This window comes from Aphelocoma coerulescens, chromosome 1A (assembly GCF_041296385.1).
Source record: "Aphelocoma coerulescens isolate FSJ_1873_10779 chromosome 1A, UR_Acoe_1.0, whole genome shotgun sequence".
Classification (NCBI taxonomy): Eukaryota; Metazoa; Chordata; class Aves; order Passeriformes; family Corvidae; genus Aphelocoma; species Aphelocoma coerulescens.
The window spans coordinates 6562578-6579752 of NC_091014.1; the positions used below are offsets into that span (position 1 = coordinate 6562578).

The 17175-nt window shown below is 40.9% G+C and overlaps 1 protein-coding gene across 4 annotated transcripts in view; it reads left to right on the forward strand.

Moving 5' to 3' along the window:
* CELF2 (CUGBP Elav-like family member 2) overlaps positions 1-17175 on the forward strand; it is a 375542-nt gene that overhangs the window by 351350 nt on the left and 7017 nt on the right. For 3 of the 4 annotated variants that reach the window (XM_069034697.1, XM_069034714.1, XM_069034722.1), the window contains 3 exons: positions 3527-3658; positions 10308-10487; positions 13262-13405. In XM_069034697.1, the coding sequence (XP_068890798.1) occupies positions 3527-3658; positions 10308-10487; positions 13262-13405 (456 nt within the window). The remainder of the gene's footprint in view (positions 1-3526; positions 3659-10307; positions 10488-13261; positions 13406-17175) is intronic. The other variant, XM_069034704.1, reaches the window with a different exon arrangement.

Consider the following 17175-nt stretch of genomic DNA (forward strand, 5'->3'; position numbering starts at 1 on the left):
TTACTAGTTAAACACAAATATCTGTATTGTGTAGAGCAACCACTCCAAATAAAAATGTCTTCTCTGTATGAAAAACAACTCTGTCAAAGAATATATTAACCAGAGGCCAAGTTTCTTGGCTTGAAGCTTGAAGCTGATAGCAAAAATTTCATCAGTTAAACATAGGAAGCACAGTAAGAGGAGGGGCAGGCACTGATCTGTTCTTGGTGGTGCCCAGTGACAGGACCTGAAGGAATGGCCTGAAGTTGTGCCAGGGGAGGCTTAGGTTTGATATTAGAGAAAAGGTTCTTCACCCAGAGGGTGGTTGGGCACTGGAACAGCTCCCCAAGGAAGTGGTCACAGCATTCAAGAAGCAAGAGTTCAAGAAGCATTTGAACAATGGTCTCAGGCACATGGTGGGATGCTTGGGGATGGTCCTGTGCAGCAGGGCCAGGAGTTAGGGAGTTGTGATTTTTTTTTTTTTTTTTTTTTTTTTTTTTTTCATTTATTTGGTGTCAGAGGAACCTGTAAAACCCAATTTATAAATTATGTAGGTAGCCAATCTATTTTTGTCTTCTGGACAACTAAAAGACATAAATATAGAAAGTATTCTGACAGTGAATTATTCTTCCTTTGCCATTACTCTGAGCATTTGTGGAGCCTGAGAGTTTTGCTGACACAAGAGAGTTATACAGGTTCCCCCAAAGTACTGCAGTCATTTGCTGTTACCACAAGGCATGTGATTTTTCTTCTTTCCCTTCAGTTTAATATATGTTGCAATTTTTTAGTTGAAAGGAACTAGAAAATGGCAAAGGACAGGAGAAGCATAGTCCTTGTCTCTAGATGGATTTCCATGTATTCTGGGAGCACATCAAGTAAAACTTTCAGCTAAGGTCTAAGCCTTCACACTTGTCTTGTAGGACCTTTTAACTTTTGTTTCATCTTCCTTCAGTTTTGGGGACAAGGCATACCATTTTTTCATCTGTTGGTTTTATACAGAATTTTGTTAGAAATTTTCACCTCTTAATATCTTGGACCTTTTGCAGCCCTTTTACGGTAATATTTTAGCTCATCACTGCCTTTGTCTTCATTTCAGAGATGCAGGTCTCAGTCAATCAGTGTGGAGTGTCTCAGGAAACTTCATGCAGAAGGTGCTTGACCTCTCCAAGCACCCTAAAAAAAGGAGGTCCCTTCATTTCTGTTCACCCCCTGTTCAATAAGATAGTGGAAACCACACAATGTGTTCGGTCTCTTTCTCCTTGAAGAAATATTAAGCCAAAGAGGAGAGAGCATTGTCCTGCTGCATCTGTGAGGCAGATCATTGCTAAGCAGAAGAAATACCACAACAGCATAATACTGGTTCCTTAGGTGCTTTAGGGCTGCAACTAGTATTGTACAGTGAGTATGTGCCAAGTCTTTATTCAGGCAAACTAGATAATCTGCATTGCAGCTTCAAATGGGAGAAGCACTGAGGCACCTGCTCTTTATTTGTCTGAGGGAATAGAGAAAAAAGAAAAGAGATGTTGGCCCCAGATACTGACCATCCCTGGAGCATGTGTTTGAGCAGCCAATGGTAAGAGTCCCCACAATTCACTGTGGGCTGCACAAGAGGGAAGGTTTTAAGCAGATTTTTTTTGCCTTCTCCAACAGATGTGTTGGCAATCCATAAGCATATGGCTCTTGTTCACAGCAGTTATTTGCCCCCAGCATTAATGTAATTTACAGGCAGTTTCCTAGTCCCCATTTCTCTCATTTCTTAAATATATGTTTCCTCAAGACAAAATGGTAATGATCCTCTGAAACAGAAAATGGATGCAATTTAGTCCAGTCAAAACCAATCAGATCCTTCAGATGTGAGTTTTCTATACTTCATTTAAATTATTTGCTAATGAGCATTGACAGAAACACAGACCAGTGTTGGTCAAAGGGAATTCACTTTATTTTTTTCATATCTTTCTGTTCGTGCCCACATTATCTGACAAAAGTGGGCTTTTTTACTTGTCTTTTATTACTTTTTTTAATCAAAGACATTATTGGATTCTTATTGCTTTGTGGGGACAGATTGAATAATCAAAGCTGCTTCTATTTGCAACATATAAAATTATTCAAGTGAACATCGCAGATGCTAAGACACAAGGAATGCAGAATGCATAACAGAGTCTGGAAATCTCTCTTCCCCCACAGCAAGACTGTTCTTTGTACTTTGAGGCCCCAAGAGTCTGAAAATTTGCCTTTGGTGGGTCTTAATGTTGCAAAGGCAGGTTATTTGTAGGTTAGAGCTTCAAGGTTTACCCACAGAGTGAAAAAGTTACCTCATGCTTTCCCTACTGGATCCTGTCAGCTCAAGAGACTTCACTTTCTTGAGGGTTCACTGAGTAATCTGATGTGTTTGACAGCCCAAAAAAACATCAAGATAAAAGTGGTCTTAACCATTTTATAGCTAGGTAATGAATAGGAGCAAAAAAAGCATGGTGTAGACATGATGTGCCTCCAGTACATCATCAACAAAACTCTGACTTTAAATGTTCGCTTTTCATAAAATAATGCAACTTTATAACAGAAAAAAAAGGAAGGCTTTATGACTGATACACGAAAGTAGGGCTCAGGAGACAAGCTAAAAACTTAATTGCTTCTGCAGCTTTTATGAGCGTGATTCATCTGGTATAACTTTACCTACCTGTGAGTTAAGTGTTTAATCTACACTGGTTATTCAAGGCTCTTCTGTGAGACAGACAGGTATTTCTAGTTCACCCAACCTATCCCAAATTATGACTCTTTATTACTTTCTTATGACAAGAGAGTGAGTCTCTTTCTCTCCCTAAACACATAATTTAGATGGATTCATCTCACCCACCTTCATCATTCCCTTGACATTGTAGCATCAAGGACATTTTCTCTACCTTTGCCCCTCTGGCAGAGCTTTTGGGGATACATGCAGTATCATGGGGGTGCATATACATGACTAGCTATGTACAAAGGCCAGGATAAAAGCCTGCAATAAAATGTATTTTCCTGGTCATTCTGATCTTCAGGTCTTTAAATGAAATTCATACAAGGTCCTAGAGCTTAGTGTCTTCACTTAGAATAATTAAGCTTACTCTTAGAACATTTGTGGCCCAAAACAGTAAGCTGTTGTATGACAAAATTACTGAGGAATTCTTGTTTGTTCAATGATGGACTTTGAGGTGTGTGGCAAAATCCCAAAAGCCTGGTTAGCTGATGTGCCTGGGTTGCTAGGTTGATTGACAAACTTTTGAGAAAGTGTCTGATTCCACACATACTGGTTTGGTATTATATTTGCAAATAATAGTACCATACTGAATTTTGTGATCTAATATTTGTAGTTCTAGACTCATCAACACTTTCCATGAACAATCACACTATTAATGCCTTGAGCAAGGTTGGTCTTGTTGGTCTCATTTTCTTTTTTCCTTCTCCTTGCAAGTAGCCCTGTTGTTGTGCTCTGCATTATTGTAAGCTGTTCTGTGATTAAGTAAAATAAACAAACTATGGCCTTAATTTTGCTTTGGTTTTTTTTTCCTTTCAGTGGCTGCATCAACTGCTAATTCCACAGCTGGTGCGGCCATGAATTCTTTGACTTCTCTGGGTACTCTCCAAGGACTGGCTGGAGCCACTGTTGGACTGAATAATATTAATGCACTAGCAGGTACCGTAAACAGTGAGTATTTATTGCTGTGGTGGACAGCCTTCCCCAATAATCATGCCACAAAAACTATCAATTGTAAAGTGATAATATGATTTTTAATCTCTACACCAAATAAGGGGGTCACATTGATCCAGTTCCATTCATGGTACATGCATAGTTCTGGAGTCTTTTAGTTTCACACAGTTTGCTCTGCAAAGTGAATTTCCTTGGGTCCCTGCATAAAGACTCCTCTTCTTGCAGTACATATGGAAGGTAAAAGAATTGTCACCAGGGCTTTGGGTTGTCTAGGTTATAGGAGAGGCTCCATTTTCATTGAGGGAGTCTGACAACAGGTGTATCACCCCATCGTACAAAACCTCACTCAGAAAAGTAGTGCTAAGAAAGATGTTTGCCATGGAGGCAGTCCTTTAAAATGTCTGTAAGAATTATCTAATTGACTTGAGAGCAACATGCTTTAAAAATGAAGGCAAGTCTTTGGCTTTTAATTGGCAAGTATAGGAGAACATGCAGTCAGTCACCTGTAAAGTCAGAGCACACACACCTATCCTATGACATCTTAACAAACCCTGACATCTCCAGCTAAGTAGATGCCAGTAGTTGTTAGAATATTCTTCCTTGTTCTTAGCCTTGGTGAAGATTTTCTTGAAGAAGAAGGATTTTTTTTTGGTTGTTTCTGCTATGATGACTTCCCCTTTGCCTGTAATTGAAAAGATTTGCCCAGCTGCATTTTTCCCCCCCTTCTTCTTTTTTTTCTTTAGCTGCTGTTGCTCCTTGCATTTCCTTTTGCAATGCAAGGAATCTATTTGGTCATTGCCAGTCCATGACCCATCATAATGCTCCCTCAGGAATGGATGTCCTCCTCAGTATCTCTTGCTCACTCTGATGCTCTGCATGATGTCCTTTCTGTCACTGTTACTTGGCTGCTCACCCAATCTTTTTGTTCTGTGATCTCTGGTTGGCATTGTTGGGAGCTGGGAAGGAAGGGGGCTTATGGATGTCCATGTAGCAATGTTGAATGGTTGCATGGGGTCTCGTGTAAAACAGGACTTGCTTCTGGCAAGGACATGTGCATTTCACACAAAACAACCTCTTTGTAAATACAGCTCAAGGACAGCTGCGGAAAAGTGAGTATTAGGTCCCAAAATGGCAAATGTTAGTTTCCTTTCTTATTATTCCATTAGTGTCAAAGCAAGCCACTGGACATGGCATGCATGGAAAGCTAACTTACCTCCTCTCCTCTCATGAGCTCTTGTAGTAAGAGATCAACCCTGTCATGAGTAAGACATCATTAAATGTCCTTTCTGATTAACAGTCATTGTGCTTCACTTGGTTTATAAAAGGTCATATTATCAAGAGCAAAATATGGCATCCCACTCCTCCCCTCCCACAAGTACTAAGAACCCAGACACACTGGAGCACTCCAACATAATGTACCCCTTCATCAAGACCAAGCAAGAGTGAATCCTGTGAGTTCTTTGCGTGGGAGCCCTTCTGTTGCACTCCTTTTAGCACTCCTTGCTAGGCTGCAAGCAAAGAGTTTACATTTTCTCAGCAAGTATTTTGAGGTGATGTGTGTGGAAACTTATCTGCATGTGTCATTTGAAGTATTAATGATGTATTCACAATCTGGTACCAAATTTCAGTTTGCTTTAAGTCACCATTGCTTCCATGGACTTGTATTGACAGTGACTGCAATCCCAAATCTTCTTCATGGATGTTTTTATGGATATGTGTATAGTGCTTACAAAATGTGCGTGGGTATGTCTGTCTATGTATCTGCATACATGAGAGAGAGCTAAAGAGGGGAAACTGCTTCCCCATGACACAGCTCAGCATTAGGACACTTGTTTCTCTCAAAAGGGTGATACTGATCATCACTTTCTGGTATTCATGATGCTGATGATAGTGAAGCATTGCTCAAATTACAATAATTTCCCCTGTCTATTTTAATGACAGTCTGAGGTTTTTCATGATGACCATGTCTGATTCAGTTATTCACACTCAAACCCACCTGGGAGATTGCCTTTGGGAAACCTCTCATTTAGTAAGTCTGATGTTTCATGCTGACATGGCTTATGCCATGGTCATAAGCAGCCTAGTGAAAAATATTCACTAGACATGGACATTCCTGAAGTAACTGTGCAGCAAACTGGGAATTGAGGGACATCCTTCTAATTGGGGAATTAGAAAATCCAAAGCACAAGTCAAGCAGACCTTAACCCAAAAATTAATCAGAAGGTGGCACTGGGCTTGGGCATTGATTTAAATAGAGGTTCAAAGAGATGCTCTTTTGCCTAAGCCATGTCTCTGCATGTGAGAATCACATGGAGAATGTCTTCCATGCTGAGCTCAGTAGAAGACTTTCATCTGTTTTCTCCATCTTGTCTGGGTCTGTGAAAAGAAGCTGGACTATGGAGGCTGATAGTGCCGTCATTGTAGAGAGAAGCATTTTAAAAAGATGTCTGGAGGCCTTAAATAAAGTGGAGCATGGTAAGTTTAACTGTCTCCAAGGTTTTGGCAGCAACTGTACCTAAGTGTGAGGATTCAGTCTTCTCTTGGTTGTTCTTGAAGCACCTAAAACTTTAAATGCTGAAACATTAGACTGTCTGCTTTGAGCATGTAAATTTAAGAATTCTAAGTAACAAAAAGAAATGAATTATGAGGAAAAATTACTGAAGAGGAAGGAAGCTATTATTTGCAATTAAGAAGGAAGACCATACTTTCAGGATACTGGACAGCTATGACACAATATTTGTGTGTGACCCCAGGGCAGTCACTTAGCCTTTCTGTCCCCTTATTTACATCTGTAAAACAGAGATAAAACTATTCATGACCGATTTGAAGGTGCTTGAAAAGCACTTTGAGAGAGACCTTTAGACTTGCCAAGCTTTGTTGCTTCTGTATTATGTAGAGACACTCAGAAAAGTAGAAGGCCATAGATGAGAGGCTCCAAAAGGTTATTTCACAGAAGGGAGGAAGGGACCAGAGTTCAGTGTGAGACTGAGGTGCATTGCTAGAGATAATAAAGAGATGGCAAAGATAGGTAACAGCAGCTGGGCCTTGCAGATTTCATAAAAATGTAAGAACAGAGAAAGCGTCGGGTGCTTTCTGCAGCTCTGTTTTGCTCGGGAGGGAGGTGTATGCCACACGTGGGCTGTGGCAGCAGTAGCTGTGCCCTTCCCAGGAGCAGTGCCGTGGGCCGGCTTGTGTGGCTGATGGCTGATCTGGAATCACTTGGTGGGAAGGTGCTATTGATTCCAGGGGAAAGGAGGGGGAGGATGCTGCCCACTGCAACACAAAGCATGTTTATCTAATAGGCCGATGACTCACAAAAGACAACATGGTATCCTAATGCTACCTCTGTTATCAAGTTATTTCAACACTAATAAAAAGAGAGATACAAGCTGCTTTATCAGGAGCCTTTACTTTAACCAGTCCTGAGTGTACACCCATGCAAGCAGTGACAAACCTAAGTTCAAAAACATCAGAGCAGACTAAGGTCAGCCTCAGGATCAAATTAGTAGTAGTAGTAATATCTAATATATAATATATTGTATATTATACATCCTTTATAATGAAAGTTATTATTGATATTGTTGTTGTTATTATTATTCATGTTATTATAATATCTTGAATGCCACTCTATCACTCTCCCTCCTGAACTGGGCAGGGGAGAGAAAATATAACAAAAGGCTTGTGAGTTAAGGGCAGGGAGAGATAACTTACCAGCTACCATCACAGACAGAACACTCCTGACTTGGGCAAATCAATTTATTCCCAATCAAATCAGAGTAGAATAATGAGAAATGAAACCAAATCTTAGAAACACCTCCTCCCCACTCCTACCTTCCTCCAGGCTTAACTTTATTCCTGAATTCTCCACCTCCTGTTCCCCACTGGTGCAGGAGGAGGGGAAATGGGGGCTGCAGTCAGTTCATCACACATTGTTCCTGCAGCTCCTTCCTCCTCAGGGTTGAACTCCTCACACTGCTCCTCTGCTCCAGCATGGGGTCCCTCCCACAGGAGGGAGTTCTTCACCAGCTCCTTCAATGTGGATCCCTTTCCACAGGCTGCAGCACTCCACAAATTACTCCAGTGTGGGTCTGTTCCATAGTGTTTCCTTCAGGAACAGGCTGCTCCAGAGTGGGTCCCCCACAGGGTAGCAAGTATTGACAGCAAACCTACTCCAGTGCAATCACGTCTCCACAGGTCCTGCCAGGAGCATTGCCTTCCCATGGGGTCACAGCCTTCTTTGGGCATCCACATGCTCTGGTGTGGGCTCCTCCAGAGGCTGCAGGTGGATCTCTGCTCCCCATGGACCCCCATGTGCTGCAGGACACAGCTGCCTCATCATGGGCTGCACCAGGGGCTGCAGGGGAATCTCATCTCTGGTGCCTGAAGCAGCTCCTGCCCCTCCTTCTCCACTGACCTTGGTGTCTGCAGAGCTGTTTCTCTCACACATTCGCACTCCTCTCTTCTCTAGCTGCAATTGCCATTGCACAGGGCTTTTTCTCCTTCTTAACCATGTTACCCCAGAGGTGCTACCACTGTCACTGATGGGCTCAGCCTTGGGCAGTGGTGGGTCCATCTGGCCTTGGTTCTGTAGGACACAGGGGAGGCTTCCAGCAGCTTCTCACAGAAACCACCCCTGTATTGCCCCCACTACCACACAAACCCTATACAGTTTTATAATGGAACCATTAAACAAGAAATACCCAGGTCTGTTGAGCTCTGACAGAGATTTTTGTTCAAAGCAGTGGCAGCCAGTACCTCCCATCAGGGTACAGCAATGCTCTGAAGTGGGGTGGAGGCGAAAGAGAAGTCTTCAGAGTGAGACATTTTATAAGGAAAGGCTAAGAATATCACATCTCTGTCAAGTGTTTAGTCACACAAATTATAGTAAGATCAAAAGGTATAATTTATGCAGTACAATTCTCTTAATTGGCACAGACCCTGGTGGAGCCTAAAAGGTGCCACTTGAACAATTGTCCTGATTATTGGAGACTCATAGGAATAGGCTTTTCAAATCTACATAAGAGGTGGAAGGATACTGGGGTCAGCATCTTTATCCTCCTCTGTCAATGCTGGATAATTCCCTGCAGTATTCTTCCTATTTCTAAATTACTCATGTGATAAGGTTTCTGCCATCTTCCTTGAAGATTGTTTCCCAGTCTAATAGATTTAATTATTAATTTACTATAAAGTGTACTCTGCTTAATTTCCCCACTTTTCCACAATTTACATACCAACCCTTATTGTTGCTACAAAATTAAGCCCTCTCCTCTTTACTGTTCCTTGCTTTGGGGTGTTAATATGACATCACCAGTCACATCTTCACCCACCATTTTACCAATCAAAACATTACACAATGTCTAAGAAATGATTGCTGGTGATTCCGGGTGCCCCCCCCCCTTTTTCTAGTGACTTGTCTTCTGTACCTTGAGGGGCCTGATTAAGCCCCTTAAGTTGTGAGCTGTTCACCTGGAAACTGGGGAACTGGGATAGCTAATTGTGTAGAAAACATGGCCTGACTCTCAGTCCTGATGGGCTGTCACTGCTCAGGTTGACACAAGCTGGGCATGTGGAAGATGAACAGGGCTTTGAACCCTGCCATGTTTTCAACTTCCAGCAGAAAATTTACTTTTTTGGAATGTCTGAAAGATGCTAGCACTGTTGACTTCAACATAACTCATGTAGGAGCCACGCTGAGAAATAGAAGCAATGGAGGGAAGCTCTAACTCGGGAGTTTGTCCACCATCGAATCAGAGTAGTACAACTCCTTATGCAGACAACACTCTTTGCATAGATGAGGGATGCCATTTTCTGCACAGCTAGCAATCCCATCTGAAATTTCCTCTTTAACAGCCATCCCAGTTAAATTACTCTGTTACTTACCAGGATGTAGAATCGCTGTAACTTAAAAAAAAGTGACTGCTTCCCGTGTGAAGAAAAACATTGCTAGAAACAAATGCTTTTGTTTCTTCATGAAAGATGTCTGGATGAAGTATTTTTAGTCACTCTGTTCATTTCTCGTGGAGTGACTGGAGTGACTAGAGGAGGAGGGTGGAAGCAAGGAGCATCGCAGTCCATCTTTCTACCACAAGCCTAAGGGACAAAGCCTGTAATTGTACAGAGGGTTATTATAGAATCATTTAGGTTGAAAAAGACCTGTTTTAAAATGCAGTTAATCAGGGTTCTCTGCTCACTCTGTATAAGTAAAACATTTCTGATATGGTGTGGTCTTGCTGAAGACCCTGGTCAGAGAGAGTGGGTTTCCTCGCAGACTGCTTTTGCCAGTGGCCAGCTCGCAAGGATACTGGTCAAATAGGTCCCACACTGCCAGCCTCAGACACTCACAGCAGAAGCACAGGTGTCAAGGAGGATGAGCAGAGAGGCTCTCAGGAGCGCAGAGCTGTAGTACTTGCCAGTAGCAGGCTGCATGCGAGTCCATTTGACTGTGCAACCCTTGTGCTGAAGTGATCCTGATGCCAAAGTCGTGTTTCTTTGTCCTCAGTCCCATTTGGTGAAGTGCCGAGCTGCATGCACTGCTGTCGTTGTCAGTGTCGTATAATACCAACAACTTTCGGAAAGCACTAATGAACAAGTGCAATTTCTTTTCTCTATTGTTGGGTTTTTTGTAAAGTTGCTCAAATGCTCTCAGGTATGGCGGCCCTGAACGGAGGACTCGGCGCAACAGGCCTGACGAACGGCACGGCCGGCACGATGGACGCGCTCACCCAGGCCTACTCAGGAATCCAGCAGTACGCGGCCGCCGCGCTGCCCACCCTCTACAGCCAGAGCTTGCTGCAGCAGCAGAGCGCCGCGGGCAGCCAGAAGGAAGGTAAGCGCCCTCCAAGCGGTGCCACGCGTCTGCTTCCTCATGGAGGCTTCGTGGAAGGCCTCGAGCAGTCTAATCTGTGATTTCTTTTTCCTCCAGTTTTCTCCTGCTTAGCACTGTCACCTTCTTTAACCTTTAATGTGTTTCACTTTTCAACCATCTGTCCTTCAAGTTATACTTTGCCACCCATCCTTCCTTATATAAAAGCATTTACCAGCTCCCATATAAAAAGGTGCTGCTAACAAAAATCATCCCTCTGTGGATGCAATTTTGTCTTCTGATTTCCATTTTCTGTCATAGTGGAGTTAATCTGATTAAGTTTAAGGTTTTGAGCTAATGACAAGATCCGTTTTCACTTTGAGTGGTTCTTTGCTTAATTGTGGGTCTTGTGGGGAAGCAGCTAAGTGAATGATTGCCCCCCCTCTCCCCACACCAACAGCAAATAAACATCAGGAAGTTATTGCTAAGAATAAATGAATACTAATTACAAGGTGTTTAGGAAAAAGGAGGTTACCCTTTTCCCCTCTTCCGTTCCCCTTCATACTTCCCTGGCATTTTGGGGGGTTGCTTCTCTTTTCATTGCTTTCTCTCCTCCTAATTTCCAGCTAATTCTACAAAGACAGGAAAATACTGCATGCTTTCTAAGACTGTATCTGTGTTGTCACTACTGTTCTTGCCAAGGATCAGCTTTGGAAATAAACCTAGTATAATATCCTCAAGAGAAATCTTTTTTTATCCTCTTTTGAAATGGTATCTGGTACTGTTATGGGATGTGTTTCCTAGGAAGACAAATCTGGCATTCCTCCAACTGGTTATTGTATAGGGACACTGGAGTTAAAATGTATATTTTCTCTGAAGTCTTTTCTTCATTTTCTGCTAATAGCTTGGATTATTTAAAATGAAAGGGGGATTTGTTAAAATCTTTTTTTCCATATTTTTTTGTTTTCTGCATTTATCATTCACCTCAGGCCTTTTGCTCAGTGACAATAGACTATTTGACACCAGAAAAAAATTGATGTTTTGGTGTCATTGCAAGATACATAGTGAAGGAGAGTTTGATTTTTTTCCAACTATTTAAATTTTTTCCTGTTCAGAAGCATTCAAATCAGCTTTAGGTTTATTTTTTATTTTTATGAATTGGCAGTATCCTTTTTAAAATACAGTATTTTTGATATATATCTTGTATCTGTTAGTAAGCAGTTAAGTTCAAGTGAGCGAATTCCACTACTGAATACCAACAGCAATGTTTTGTCTCTTACCATGATTTCTGATGGAATGGTGAAGAGTCTGGAGTGGTTGAGGACAAACAAGTACCAGAGAAAAATGCTGTATAAATATTAAATGCTGAAGCACAGTGAACTGCCTTGTGCATATGTTCTTAAATATTATTTAGTATTTTTTCCCTACTTTTAAAGAATATTTTTTGCTGAAAATGATAGTTTACTTGTGACAAGGAGAAAAAAGTTCCAGGTCACAAGTTTTTTTCATCTTTTTTTCCCCCACCTCCCCAACTTTTTTTTTTTACCTAATTCATTTATCCCCTCCTTTGGGCAAACTTTGCTACCTTTTGCTTCAGAGCAGCCAGCCTGATTCTGTGTGGGAGAGGTGAGGCTCTGTTGCAGAAGGAACTCTGTAAATCTGATGAGCGCTTTCTTCTTCCTGTCCAGAAAACCAAGGACATCACATCTGAGGCACGCTTAGGTTCCATTAAGCAAGGGAATACTTAATCAGGCTATTCTAGGTGTGTTTTTAGCAGAAATGCTTGTTCCATTTGTGTACCGCTTACGCTGCTGGAGCCTGCATGGGAAGGCCATGTCTGGCTCCATCATATATCACACTCTTCCTGGCATCCATTGCTCATTTCCAGTGTGTTGCTGTAAAGGCAAAATTGAGCTAGGGGGAAAAATTAACCTATTAGTGCTAGGATGCATGTTTTAACCTACAACTTTAATAATACATATCTCAAATTTTGTCTGTAAGAAAAGTATTCAAAGCACCTTTGAGTTTACACCTTTCTTTGCAAACTGAGCTTAGTGTAAAGCCACTTTAATTTCAACCCAACTACTTAATTTAGATCTATTTTAAAAGACTCACTTTACAAAGCTTCTTCCAGGAGGCAGAGCTTTCTATGGGGAGTTCATATTTAAAAAAAAAAAAAAGAAGAAAGCTCGTTTTGAAATGAGTCAGTACAAATTTAATTCTGAATGTCTTTTTCTCGCTGACTTCACTGACTTCCAAGTCACAAGGTGTGCTTTGTCTTATTATTTTTATTCCTATCTCCATCATTTTTTGCCCTTTGAGTTTAAATCTGTGGTACTCAAATCTGAGCTCACCTCATTCCATTTCCATAAGTTCCTGCAACTGGAATTAAACTGACAAACTCATGCAGGTGTTGGAAGCAGCAGAGGACTCCTTGTGGAGTTCTTGGAGTATTTTGAGAGCCAATACATTTTGTACCTGCTTTCTTACCCCAATTATACTGAAAGACACTCATGTAAATTGAAGAAATAGAATGAATTTAATTACTTCTGTAGTAGAGTTATGAAATAAACACTTCTCAAAGTAAATACTTTTCAAGATGGGATGCTCTAAAGAGCTGCATTTCAGCTGTGCTGCTTTGATGATCCACTTGCTTTTGTTCCTTCAAAGTTGGAAAGTGAAATGCTTTCTGACCATCAGCTTCAGTAAGTATTATGGAAAAACAGATTAAATGTAGCACTTGTAATAGCTGTTTTCATACTTCCTTTTATTCATTTATTTATTTTATTTTCCTAAAGGTCCAGAAGGGGCAAACCTCTTTATTTACCACCTCCCCCAGGAGTTTGGAGACCAGGACATTCTGCAGATGTTTATGCCTTTTGGAAATGTTATCTCTGCTAAAGTCTTCATTGACAAACAGACCAATTTGAGCAAGTGCTTTGGTATGTCAAATTTAATAAATCAAATAGTAAAAACCACATGCACTGTACTGAAAAGGGGCCAGGAAAAAAAATTAACAGCAATGTGAGAAATGTCATACTGGAAACTCATTCCAAAAATAATGGACGGTTAATCCTCAAATGAGCAGGAAGATACACAGACAAACTACTTCTAACTAAAAATTGGATATGAAAAAAAACAATAATAATCTTCCAGTCTGACATCTCGCATGAATGTGTCAAGTACATGAAACTAATTATGCCCTATGTGGGGGAATGTCATTTAGTATACTATTAAATTGCCTTATTATGGATACCTAATTATTCTCTATTGTATAGCTGAGCCACTTAGAAAAGCTCTATGTTTAACCCATTACTTCTACATTACAGGAATTTCTTTCTTCTGAATTAAGTACAAGATTTTGCAGTTAGTGACTGAATGGTGTGTACACGTAGTTCAGAATATTTTGCAGACAGTTGATGTCTAGATATGCAGCTCCAGCTGTTGTGGATGGGTTCCAGTGTGTTATGGAAGGTGGCATCTCCCTTACCTTAGGGCAGAGATGAAGGGAGCCTCACAAGATCAGTGTCAAGTTTCCCAGAGAATACTTTGAGCTGTCAGAAAATTAGATCACAGCAGAGGAGATGATATGTTGGTATAAAAATAGTTTTCAGGTTGATTAAGAAGGCCGATGTCTTTGGAATAGCAGAGATGCACCAGTTCAGTGCTTTGATGAAATGGAGCAGAGAATGTAAGTGAGTGGCAAACTTTTAAAACATTGGTCTAATAATTATGGTCTTAAACAAGACACGGGGAGGTTCTAGGAGGAGGAAAGAATCTCTTAAACATGAGTTTTATAAGGGTTGACATAAAATATTGGAGCTTCCTTAAAAGTGGCAATTCTTTCCCAGAGTAAAGGAATGCAACTGTATATATGACAAAAGAGGACTGGATAGTACACTTAGAAAGTTGATTCAGTTCATAGAAAGAATGTGACATTCTTTCTGCATTTTCCCACAGTCTTTCAGTTCATTTTTGAAGCATTCACCTCTTTGGGCTTTACAAAAAATTATTCATATCTAGACCTGTATAGTCCAGCCTGTTTCTGGGTTAAAGCAGTCCCTGAGGCTCCTGCAGATTTGAAAAGTGGAGTTGAAATGGACTCCCCATTGATCTGGAGCCAGTTCTGTTAGTATGTTGGGGTTACAAAATCGTTGTTGAGGTCTCCAGGAATCTTGATGAAATGTCAAATCAAGCTACGTTAACCGAAATGCAGCAATTGTGGTGACTGCTGAAAGAATGTAAATTAGTTTGGACAGGTGGCTCAATTCAAATCAGCTCATTTCCCTCACTTGCATTTTGTGCATTTTCTTTTACTCTTTGATTACCTTCTTACACATTTGCCTGGGTTTGTGGGACACCATTGCCTAACTTAGAGTGATGCACCAAAATTATCTTCTTTGAGGGAAAATGGAGGTGTCAACACCCAATGGATGGAGGAATACTCTGTATTTTTAGTTTTAGGCAGCTATTTCCATTTCTCATTCTTCCTTCCCAGATACACTGCATCCAGGGAGGGAGCTCTGCTTTAAAAATAAAAAGTAGAAGTGGCAGATGAAGTTGAGTTTTCTGATTTGGTGGATGACTTGGTGATGTTGTAAATCACAGGCAAAGCCAGAATTAGTCCTGCTAGCTTAATGTACTGGCATAGTCTGTATGTACCTCCTCAGCTTTATTAGCAAGAATCATCTATTTGTCGTTTCGGTGCCATATTTGTGTTTCAAAAAGCTTTATTATTTTCTCTGTCCTCCCACCCAAAACCTAGGACAATAGTGCTGCTGAAGAACCCATTTCTCTGCTGAATCATTAATGGTCAGTTAATCATTAATGGTACAGTTTGGGTTTGGGTTTTTTAGTTGTTGGTTTGGTTTGGTCTTTTTGCCAATAGTAATAGTAATATTAATAGTCATAGTAATAGTAATAGTTTGTTCATGCTTAGAGCTTCCTACTCTGGAGTTTCCAATCTCCTGCCCAAAGGAGGAGGAAGTCAAATTACAGAGGAGAACAGGTTGAACATCCAAAAAGTGTAAAAATTGTCCAAGTCTGTCCACTGGCAGACATAGGAAGGGAAAGTTCATTCTGAGTGAGTCACAAGGCAGTGATACACAGTGATAATCTTTATGTAAAACTGCTTCTCAAAATGAAAAATTCCTTTTCTTTGCAAAAAAAGGACTTTGGCATGTTTTCTTTTCTTGTCCAACCCAAAATGAATGCTCGAAGTATTAAATGGTGATGAGGATGACAGGACAGTCTGTTTACATCTGGAAGTGCTCTTCCATGAGTTCTCATGGGCTCCATGAGCTTTAGTTGATTCAGCAGACAAAGGGTTTCACTCTTCAAGCTTATCTCTTGCCTTTCATAAACCTTAGAATAAGAAAAATTAGGTATGTAAAAGTAAGGCAGAGGAGGGGGGACCCAGTTACATCAGTGCAGAAATGCAGTTGGCCGTACAGCAAAATTGCTACTCAAATGATTAAAAATATTTATCCTGATTATAGAGATACCCAAAGATCTAAAACAAAAATCAGAATTGTCTTGACACGGTCTTTGAGAATTGATAAGAAGCATCATCCCAACCTCATGTAACCTGTGGTTTAAAATTCAGACAAAAAGTGATGAATGGGTCCAATCAGAAAAATACAAATAAAGGGAAGAAATGCCAGATTCCTCAGTAAGCTTTATAAATGAAGGTTCTCAATAAGGAAGAAGATGAGAGCGTAACAAGCTAATGTAGCTATTGCATTCGGTGTAAAGAGACAAATTGTGAATCAGAATAACAATTGAATGATAGGGGCTGATTCCAGTGATGCAGCACAGAGGTTATATCTTTGAATTGCTGTCTGAGTCAAGGAAGCTGTTAAAGAGACACAGAATGAGGTAACTGGTCTCACCTCCCTGGAAGGTAAGGTAAGCATAGCCTGAGCTAATTGTCCTTCTACCATCATTGAAGGTGTCTAATTTGGTGACATGGATGATGGGTGGAAAAGCCACCTCTGGGTGTGCTTCCTTCTCTTCATTCACCATCCACAGGTGCCATCTAAGTGACCAGTTTAGATCACTTGCTTAACTTCCAGGTGGGTAAAATTAGGTAAGAAGGAAAGCTACTACAGTGATGAGCAGTTCATAGCAGTGGACTGTTCTGAATGCACTTAGGACAATAAAGTGAAGCTCAGGGAAGCTGTAGAGGGAAATGCTGAATTGTCAAGGTAGGTAGGAGTAACTACATCTCAGCTGCGGAGCATTTGCCTGGACAGTACTACCAATTTGTGGTAGTTCCCTTTTCTATCCCTGAGGCAATCCTAGAGCTGATAGAATGAGACACAGGATGTAGACCTAAGATAATGATTGGAGTCATGTGAACAGACAGGATCTCCTAGAAAACAATGGGAGGAGAGGAAGGGAGGAAGGGAGGAAGGATTGGCAATAACTCTTAAGAGGAATGATCTACGGGAGAAAGTGAGGAAGTGACAAGAGTTACTAAAACCAAGGAAGGTATGGAGGAACATTTATTATCCCTTAAGGTGGTAACAAATAACCAACCACAGAAATGGATAGAACATATTGGCTTTGTCCAGGAGAAGGTCTGCTGAAATTTAAGTGAGAGGTGGTTTTGAGTGGAAGGAACAGAACTTAGCGTGAGTTGTCAGAGAAGAGTCTTAACTTACATAGTTTGGTGAAGTTGATTTAAGGAGAAGCCACGGGGATGGTCTAT